The 10,318-nt window shown below is 43.9% G+C and overlaps 1 protein-coding gene across 2 annotated transcripts in view; it reads left to right on the forward strand.

Annotated features, from left to right (window-relative positions):
* ptch1 (patched 1) overlaps positions 1 to 8,208 on the forward strand; it is a 53,564-nt gene extending 45,356 nt beyond the window's left edge. For both annotated transcript variants that reach the window (XM_040156314.1, XM_040156313.1), the window contains exons 19-24: positions 2,360 to 2,497; positions 2,742 to 2,884; positions 6,491 to 6,590; positions 6,769 to 7,125; positions 7,231 to 7,780; positions 7,886 to 8,208. In XM_040156314.1, the coding sequence (XP_040012248.1) occupies positions 2,360 to 2,497; positions 2,742 to 2,884; positions 6,491 to 6,590; positions 6,769 to 7,125; positions 7,231 to 7,779 (1,287 nt within the window). In that variant the 3' untranslated portion in view covers position 7,780; positions 7,886 to 8,208. The remainder of the gene's footprint in view (positions 1 to 2,359; positions 2,498 to 2,741; positions 2,885 to 6,490; positions 6,591 to 6,768; positions 7,126 to 7,230; positions 7,781 to 7,885) is intronic.
* The last annotated feature ends 2,110 nt before the right edge of the window (positions 8,209 to 10,318 follow it).

Consider the following 10,318-nt stretch of genomic DNA (forward strand, 5'->3'; position numbering starts at 1 on the left):
ACACAATACTACACAGATGTGGTTGACAATGGGCAGAGAAACAGGCATATATCCATAAACTGCAGCAGATGTTATTGACATATATTATTTACCTGCTCACTCTTTGTTACCTAATTTTGATAAGGGTAACATCTTGCTCATTTGATAGATTAATGAAATATTTTACAAACAGGCCGACTCCTTAATAATGGGAGAAAGAAACTCCAACGTTAAAATTAAAAGTTATTAAAAAGTACTTTTCCTGCTCTCCCTTTCATTCCTAAATTTTATGTCTGGTCCAGAAGGCATCTCAGAGAGGAGATAGTCGGAAAGGAGAAGGGGCTGCTGTATGTTATTGTAGCCCCAGTCACCAGTGTTTATCTTATGCTGTTTTTTTAGGCCCAGTCTGTTTAGTCTAGTCCAATACTCTCAGACACCAACACTGAAATAAATGGGAAAGGACACAAAGTTGCTCGGGCAACTTGCTCCCACTCTAAACCTATAAAAAGTTTGATCTTACTTCCATCCTCCACACTCCTCCACTCTCCCTCCTGTCACAAGTTTCCAAGGACACACACAAACACACATTGAAGTACACAGGCAAACGCACAGGCACACACTATGAGTACATGCACAGACATGTATACACTTGCACACATACAGTATGGACGTGTAAACACACAGGTACATAATTCACACAGAAACACATACACAGAGTGCTCTGGTTTTTCTCTCTGGTGGGTTGTATTTTTATGACAGGCAGTGGCCAGGCCACCCGAGCCCTTAAACAGAGGAGGAGGGGACCTCATGTTCATCCTTCAGGCTTTACTAGCAAGATCAAAAGGCATGTTATGGAGAGGCGTCAAGTTTAACCATTTGGTCTGTCCAGGACCAGACCACCGCCAGCCCCACAATGTCAAACCCTCAACCTTAAGTCCACTCAAACCCTCTCAGCTATTTGCCCTGAAATTCATCTTAACGATGTAGACAGAGGCCTTGTTTAAACCTTGTATCTTGTGTTTAGATTTACACAGATTGTTTCTAATCCACTTGATATCGATTGCTGCTCACACTTAGCATCAGAGTGGGTCTTATTCTGATGAGTGTGACCTGTTCTCTAGAGTGATAACTTGTGATCTGATTTTGCTTCCTGTCCATCTTCTTGATTGACATTTCATGTTATCTGTGGGAAAACTAAACCAAAAGAATAAAAATCCAGGTACATACTTCAAAATTTTGCCCAAGTTGTCTATCACATGATAGGTGGATGTAAGTACTAGGTCTGCTAAGATCTTCAAAGACTAAAATAGTCAAGTCTATTTGCATCATTCCCTGAAAGTCTCTGAATGGGATCAAGACCAAATGTTTTTCTCAGTATATCTTTCCACTTGTGATCAGATCACCTAAAATGCCCTTGAGTATAAAGTGTAAACAGAGCCATAGAAACACAAACACCCACATACAGATACCCCATCGTGGACACATGCACAATCTGTGCTTGCTCACTTGTATATTTACCCACACACATACATATACACGCAGCTCCCTCCCGTGCCCACCTAAACCCTCTTCAAAGGATTTGGGCCCCATGTAACCTGACACCTGTCAGCTGATAATGGCATTTACTCCCAGCTCCTGTCCTGCTCTACTCTGAAACCTATGCACACACACACACACACACACACACACACACACACACACACACACACACACACACACACACACATTTCACCCACATGTATGTATACTTCTTAACACATCTAGAAGACACATATGATCCTCATGTATTACTACCCCCTATCTGTTTTGTGTACATTCCAAGTCAGGATCAGCTGTAAATTCACACAGCACATGCAGTGAATAATAGTTTATTTATTATAAAACAAAAACGTAGAAGATTTCCATTTATGGTAATTTCATCCAATATGCTTCCGTATGCTTTCCAGCTCTGTTACCTGGGAAAAGTGCGTTATAACACTAGATTGACTGGCATTTTCTTACCAATTTACCACACAGAAAAGAAAAACAGATTTGTGACATGAAATCTGAAGTCTGCAGAAACCACTGGGAACCATTTTATTTTATCCAGAAGAAGACAGAGATGTTCAGGAACATAAAATGCTTGTAAAGAATGATTTATACAGATCAACGACTTGTGAGAAATATGGGTATTTATCCTTAAAAACATGGTTCAAACTAAAGCTATTGGATGATTAAGTACACAAACATAATTTTTTTTGAATTTTCTGTCCGGCATATGGCCCCATTCAGCATGATCCTTTCTGTCTTGTCCTGTGTTTGATGAAACGTATAAAATCCCTTTTCATATAGATTTATCAGCAACCTTCCTTTCTAACAGAAATTCCACCTTTCCCTTCAGGTGTTAGTGCTGTCTCTCATGACTGTGGAGCTGTTTGGCTTCATGGGGCTGATGGGAATCAAGCTGAGTGCCGTCCCTGTGGTGATTCTCATCGCCTCTGTGGGCATTGGAGTGGAGTTCACCGTCCATGTGGCCCTGGTAGGCATACACACTGACACAAAAAAAAAATGAATATAATATTCTGTGTCAATGTATAGCTAATATCAATTCATTTCTGATCTTAAATACTATAATACAGTTTACCAATGAGAATGCTAATGTCCTCAATAATGTCAGTAATTACAAAATAGAAGTTTGGATAGGGGTTTTTCTTTGAAGGGTTTTGAAACTGTGAACCCCATGATAATGAGATATAAAATTCGTTTGTGTGTGTTTTTTGTAGGCGTTTCTGACTGCCATAGGGGATCGTCACAAGCGGGCAGTGCTGGCATTGGAGCACATGTTTGCTCCAGTGCTCGATGGAGCCTTTTCCACCTTATTAGGTGTCCTAATGCTTGCAGGCTCTGAGTTCGACTTCATCGTCAGGTGAGTACAAATCAAACCTCAAAGGAAAATGCTGCATTCATGTAGCCGACACAGGATTGCACTTACAAAGGTTATTGTATGGCGTCTATGTGGCGTTAGTAGACAGTTGAGACCATGCCTCAACCTGTATGTCACACAGGAATCTACCTGAGACACAAATCATGCATGAAGGCTGCTCTTCTCCTCTGTTCCCTCCCTCTATCTCCTTCTTGTCTTCCACCCGCATCTCCATTACAGACCCTCTCTCTGTAAACCTCATGCTTTTTCCAGCTATCATTGACATACCTGTTTTTTTTTTTTTTTTGTCCATTTCTCGGGACTTGATCTCAAAGAAACTTCATAAACAAGGCCTTTATCTTTCTCCACCCTCCTCTCCTCTTGCGTCTTTTCTTTCATCCTCCTCTTCTCCCCCTTAATGTCTCTCATGCCTGACATTTTAGGGGAAACCAGGGAAAGGATGGAGGGTTGAAGGTCAGGAGAAAGAGGCGGAGGGCTAGGAGGGAGTAGACGAAGAAGCAGAGGGAAGCAAAGTGAGGGGGAGAGAGAAAAAGAGCCAGCAAGAACAGGAAAGTCCTCTGGCTTTTGTAATCTCCTTCAGCTAGTTTAACTGCCCTCGGTAGACATTTATAAGCATGTGAAGGAGTAACAGGGTGGGGGGCACGAGGGCAGTTTGTGAAAGACAGGAGAAGTGGAAATTAAAGCCGACACACTGTGGGGGCTCTGCTTCGGTGGCTCCTTTTGTGTGTGTGCGCTCTCGTAAAAATCAGAAAGAAAGGTAGCAGCCAGTCGCCATACAAGGGAGGAAAATGAATGCTTCTGTACATTCTCAAACCTGGAGTATTATGAAAAGTTTCCACTGAGCTCAGTGAATAATTTAAAATGTTATGGTTTTATGTGGCTACATATGCACACATTCTTGGTAGCGGCTAGATGAGGTAGCCATATAATTTGTTTGACCTGCTCCTTTAAGAAAAGGGAGCACAGAAGGCCATGTGATCTGCAAGCATACAAACTCTGTCATGTGCACAGGTCTCTCATGCATGCACAACCACACGATCAGACATAGTCCCCCTCATATACGCACACACACACACACATACACACACCAGCCTGCTCACTGACCTTGTAATCATGGGGGTCAATGATGGCGTGCCTGCCAGTGAGAGCACACACAGATACACATTCAAGAGAGAGACATACAAACAGACACACATACTGTACACACACAAACAGGGAGGCCTATAGACCTTCTCTCCTCACCTCCAGTGGTGTGCTCTGGTTTCTGGCTCAGTCCCGGGTCGCCATTTAAAGGTTCTGCTGTTGTCTGAGCAAACAAAGCAGCGCCCCAAGACGGTGCAAAAACAACAGGCTCTGCTCGTATTTTTCTGCTTGTGCCGAAAGAAATGTTTCCCCGACTTTCCCCGTCAGCCCTGTGAATGTTTTCATTCTAAACAGCCTAGCAGGGCACTCAGCCTGGTATGTGGGCTGCGCACGTGCACGTGTGCATGTATGTGCATATGTGTGTCCTAAGGTGACGTGGCGTTTACCCATCCTGGTGAAATTGTAACCATAATGATGACACAAATATTTTTGTTCCACTTACAGAAACAGTTCTGATATGTGTGCGTGTGCGTGTGCGTGTGCGTGTGCGGTGCGTGTGCGTATGCGTGTGTGTGTGTCACCTGAAAGTTGCTAAGTACACCCACATTGTGGTCAGGTGCTTTCTATACTTCTCCATTTACCTGAAAGGTGCAAAAGCACAGGTACCTATGAAGACTAATATTTGCCTTGCAATTACCATATGCATTGTTATAATGTGCATTGGTCTTTTTGAGTTAATTAAAGTGGAAAACGACAAAAGACTTGATTTACAGGATGCATTCTTTTTAAAGTATCCTGGAATTAATTCATCTTGTGATCGTCCCTCCGTCTACCCAATGCACTACCGGCTTAACACAGTCACTCACAGCATGAAATCCTTCTCAGATCACATCAATGTTCATGCAACAGTAATGCTAAAAAATAACTCTAGATGGTCTCGCCGTTGTTGGTTCCACATGGGAAGTGAGGCCACCCATGCTGGGTAGACAAGGACCAGTGGTAGACTGACACAGACACAGATTAGTTACGAATGTGAATTTATTCTGAGGCCCACCTGCAAGCATCTACACCTAAATTGGCCCACACTTACACACACAATCAAGAGTCCAGCCAATGGTAAATGGACTGCGCTTATATAGCACTACTCTTATCGACCACTCAAAGCACTTTACACTACTGCCACACTCACCTATGATACATTGGTGGCAATTTGGGGTTCAGTGTCAGAAGACATAGATGTTCGGATTGGTGGAGCCGGGGATTGAACCACAGACCAGGTTGTCCCTGGTTAGTGGACAACCTGCTCTGCCTCCTGAGCCACAGCCGCCTCATAATAAGCAAAGAGGTTCATGATTCATCAATGTGTCCCTGATAACCTGAGAGTTTCCTGGAGAACCAAGTGAAGAGGAAAGCCTTCCCTAATGAAGGGAGGTGGATTGGAGAGGGAGGGGGGTTTAGGGTGGAGATTGGGGGGTTTTACCTGATACATTGGAGATTTAATTAGACGGAGGGGATTGTGGAGTGGCCGGGAATTTCACAGGGGCTTAGCCGGAAAGAAGGGAGAGAAAAGTGAGGCAGAGAGGAGAGAAAAAGAAATAAAAGAGAGGGAGAGAGGCCAGGGAGGGGTGGCGCTCTGAGGGTCCCCTTCTCTTCTTCTTGGACTAAATTGTTTAAATTCTATACCCTTCACTTCATTTGTTTGCTTCTCCCTCTCTCTTTTTTAGAGCTGGAGAAGAGAGAGAGAGGCCCCTGTCCTCTTGTGCCCCCCACCCCCCAACGTTCCCCTCACCCACCTCTCCTCTCCTCCCCCTTTTTACCCTCCCTTACCCCTCCCCCGCCTCCCTTCACATTCCTCATTGCTTTGTTTTCCCCATGTTTGCTTATACACCGCACACCCAAGAGAGAGTACCCTCGCCCCCAATAACCTCCCCTTCTTTTTTTTTTTTTTTTTTTTTTACTCCTGTGCCTTTGAATTAACCAGCCCTGGCTAATTATGCTTCCCCTTTCTTTTCTCTCTGTGGCTTCTTTAAGACTAACCCTCTTTGGCAGGACTTAGAAACACACAAGGTACATTTCTGTTTTGCTACTCAAAACCACAGTGCATGCCTGCCTGTCTGTGGGGGGTTCATGTATATGTGTGTGTTTAAAGAGTGTCTTTGTGGAAGTATTATTTTGGGCATGTGTGATGGTTGATTTTGCACATGTCTCCCCACGTCTAAACCTTTGTGGTTTGTACAGGTATTCTCGTTGTTCATTTGCGTCCTTTGTTTCCCTTCTTGTCTGTCTGTGCCGGTCTGAGCAACTCTGGTTTTTTGTTCCCATCATGAAATCACACAATTTGTTTGCTATATCTTATATTTTTACTAAATGTTTTCATGTTGTATCACATAGGCAGCCAAAAGAAAATTTAATGTTTTGCATGTAGTGTGTTTCATCCTTACATGGTGCATTTAGTTAAGCTATTCCTCACACTGAACTGTTTTGTTTGTGCGTGTTTTATTGCAGGTATTTCTTTGCTGTGTTGGCCATCCTCACAGTTCTTGGAGTCCTGAATGGATTGGTCCTTCTCCCAGTATTACTGTCATACTTTGGACCCTATCCAGAAGTAAGGGCTCAAAAATACAATTCCAAGAAAATGGAATCTAAGTTAACTATAAAAAGTGGTATTTTGTTGACTCAAAGAGATTTTTTACTTGCTCTTACAGGGGCTTCTTCAACTGTTTTTCCTAAGCTGATGAGTTTCTTACTACTGCCTCTTCACCTTCTCTCTTGTCTCCTCTCAGGTATCACCAGTCGATGGTCGTAGCCGGTTACCCACCCCATCCCCAGAGGCCCCTCCTCACGTGGTCCACTTCTCAGTCCGTCCTCACCACACCACTGCGCCCACCACCACCTCTGGTGCAGCTTCAGACTCGTCTGACTCGGAATACAGCTCCAACACCACAGTGTCTGGTATAAGCCAGGAACTGCAGAACTACAACCTGCCCTCACGCAGAGGACCAACTCGAGCAGAGGAGCAGCAGTACCACCTCCAGACCAGCAGGAGCAGAGTAGCCAGGCCAGAGGATGAAAGGAGAGCAGGATCAGGGCATAGGCGCTCAGCCAGACAGCCTAACCCTCCGGCCTATACTGTGTCTTCAGTAAGAACATATCCCCCATTTTGTTGCTTGTATGATTTTCTAATAGCAGATTTTCTATGGTTCCTCACATTATAAAAATAAATATCTTATTATATTGCTCTTCAGTCTCTCTCCTCTCAGGGTTGTGATTCTGGACCCCAGCTGGGGACTACGCAGCGCAACAGCAGCAGGGACCCCAAAAGCCAGCTGCACTGGCAGGCCCCACCTCCAGCCCGCCCGCGCATGGACGCTTTTGAAACTGCTACTGAGGCTGGGGGCCATTATGGCTCACATGGCCATAGAGAACACTCTGCAGGCCACAGAGCCCGCTCTTCCCACAACCCACAACCTATTCACCACCTCCCACACCACCACCCAAACCCCACCCCGTATTGCCAACCCATCACCACGGTAACAGCTTCAGCCTCCGTCACTGTCGCAGTTCACCCGACCCCCTTGTCCAACCACAGCCCCCACGCTTCCACTTACCCAGGATACACTGCAACAGACAGTTACGGGCCATCAGGGCGAGAGGTGCCGGAGCCTGCTTTCCAGGACCCACATGTGCCACTGGACACCCAGATAGGGGCCAGGGGAGTCAAGGTGGAGGCCATGGAGCTCCAAGATTTGGAGTTTGAGGCAGCTGAGAGCAACCATGGCAGATGGGCTAGCTGAGGTGAGTTTTCAGCTACTTCAGTACATCAATATGTAGTACAAAAGTCCTTTTTAGAGATATCTACTTCATAAAGTACTGACACTACTATATCTTTTCTGTTTCCAGTTGTGGGGAACAGAAGTACAACGGCCAAAGATGGACTCCTCCGTATTACTAAGCAGCTGACCCGGCCTGGCACAGCCCAGCCCTGCATAGTGCTGCCCGGCTGACCCCCGGCCCTAAGCAGCGAGGAACTCGCCAGTGTTGCCGTCATGGTGCTCATTCTTACTGTAACCCAGTGGACTATTGTCTTAGATAATTATATCTATATTTAAAAGATGTAGACATATGTAAATATGAACAAAAAGTAGCTATAATTTTAGGAGCCGTACAACTCCTCATTTTAACAGACTGGGGCTGCCATTTTATGTGGTGTGTGTGTGTGTGTGTGTGTGTGTGTGTGTGTGTGTGTGTGTGTGTGTGTGTGTGTGTGTGTGACTGTGTGTGTGTGTGTGTGTGTGTGTGTGTGTGTGTGTGTGTGTGTGTGTGTGTGTGTGTGTGTGTGTGACTGTGTGTGTGACTGTGTGCATGTGTATGAGAGAGAGAGAGAGATAGATCTCTGATTACTGTTCACTCATCTGTGGATCTGTGCCATTAGGAAGCTTCATCTAGACAAAAATACCTGTCAGCATTCACTGTTGCTGCTCAAATATTTTTTTAAGTAATATACATTTTTAACTCTATGCAAATGTCTCTTTAAACAAAAGAAGTGATCTGTCTACGTGTATGTGTGTGTGCACATGTGTCTGTGTAATAGGTGTGTGTAGGGCTGTATGATGTGAAACAGCCCCTTTATTTTCTGGCTTATACATCAGATACATTCTCAGAACAGACTAACATTTACACTCATTTAAAACATGAGGGAAATTGTTAGAATTATCAAACAGGGCTATGGTATACAGTATATGTGTGTGTATGTGTGTGCGTGTTTGTGTGTGTTTATTATTGTATAAAGGTACGCATGTATGTTAAACTATTAATTTTTTTATCACAAACCTGTGGTAGTTATGAAACAATTACTGTTTAACTTGACACGCTATGCGTGCTATTTAAGATGAGCAGATATGAAGAAATTTTAAAAGCTGTTTTTGTTGTGTTTTGTTTTTTTTAGTTATCGCCTCTGCGTTGGAACCTGTTTCTGCTCTCAGCTTTGTGTCACTGTCTGTTAGGCTGCTCTCTGGTTGTATTTTACTGTAAGAGGTTATGTATTGTTTAACCCTAGCAGGCTCAAAACAGGTTCTGTCTTGTGTACAAGCAGTAAACCCACCTCAGAAACTCACTCTGCCATTACAGGGACATTTACATTACTGATTCTGGAACAGGGTCAACACGGGGTGCTAACCCTGCACCCTAAGTGACTATGTCTAGTGGATAAGCTAAAGCTCAGACTGTATACTGTACGACCCCATTCAACATCGCACTTGACTGCATTTAAACTTCATTCACAGGAATATCTCGCCTCAAGTAGCTCTTTATTTCTGTCCAACCAATAAGCTAACCCATGCAGCCTGCTAAGGGCTAAGCCCTATATGGCCTGACAATGTGCTCTGTGTGTCTCAATGTATACGCGTGTATAAACATTTATGTGTGTGTATGAGTCCATCCTCTTATTCTGTCTCAGCCCTCCTTTAGTGATAGTGAAGACAACTGGCCCCAATTTGGCCTCAGCTGTCCCCACTGACCTCAGTTCATAAAAATCCACAACATAACGCCATGACACTAATTGGACGTCCCCCCCCCCCCCCCCTTCAACTGCCAAATGGCACAGCCTAGAGCCTCAGGAGTCAGAGTTTACACCGCCAGCACTTCTCTCAACCAGCAATGGCCAGTTTATTTGTGCATGTGTGTCTATGTCAGCATGCATACCTGTTACCCCCCACCCCCACTTCCAGACTTAGGCCCCTTTGACCCCCTCACTCACCCCCTCCACACCTCAGTTTGCCTCCACTTTTACATTCTCACTTCCTGTTGAACATGTGTAGCTCTTTCCAGAAGTCTTTGCAGTTTTCCTCCTTCTATCCACCATGTTACATCAGCTGCTTGCATGAAATAGGTTGTTCTGTTTTGTTTTTCGTTTTTTTTTCTTTTCTCCCAATGTCACATTGGCAGTAGTGGAGAGAATCATAGCTGGCAACTATTTTATTCATTTTTAAATGTTTTTTGTTTGTTTTTGTTTTCAACGTTCAATTGCGATATTTATATTTTTGTAATATAAAACGTTTTTTTTTCTTTCATTATTGTTGTGATGCCAGTTGATAACAAATGCAGGGATTTTTATGTCTATTGAAAAAAAACACTATTACAGTTTAATGTTTTTACATTAATGGAGTTTGATCTGTATAAAGTGCTTACTAATGTTAAATAGGAAAGAAAGAGTATATAACATTTTACACTACAGGTCTCATCATAGCTCTTAGAGGATTTTAAAAGGAAAAAAAATCAGTGGTTCTTCCAGACTGCCATTTTGGTCTTGGTTGGCGTGGATGTATGCTGTTTTCA

This window comes from Xiphias gladius, chromosome 19 (genome assembly GCF_016859285.1).
Source record: "Xiphias gladius isolate SHS-SW01 ecotype Sanya breed wild chromosome 19, ASM1685928v1, whole genome shotgun sequence".
NCBI lineage: Eukaryota > Metazoa > Chordata > Actinopteri > Istiophoriformes > Xiphiidae > Xiphias > Xiphias gladius.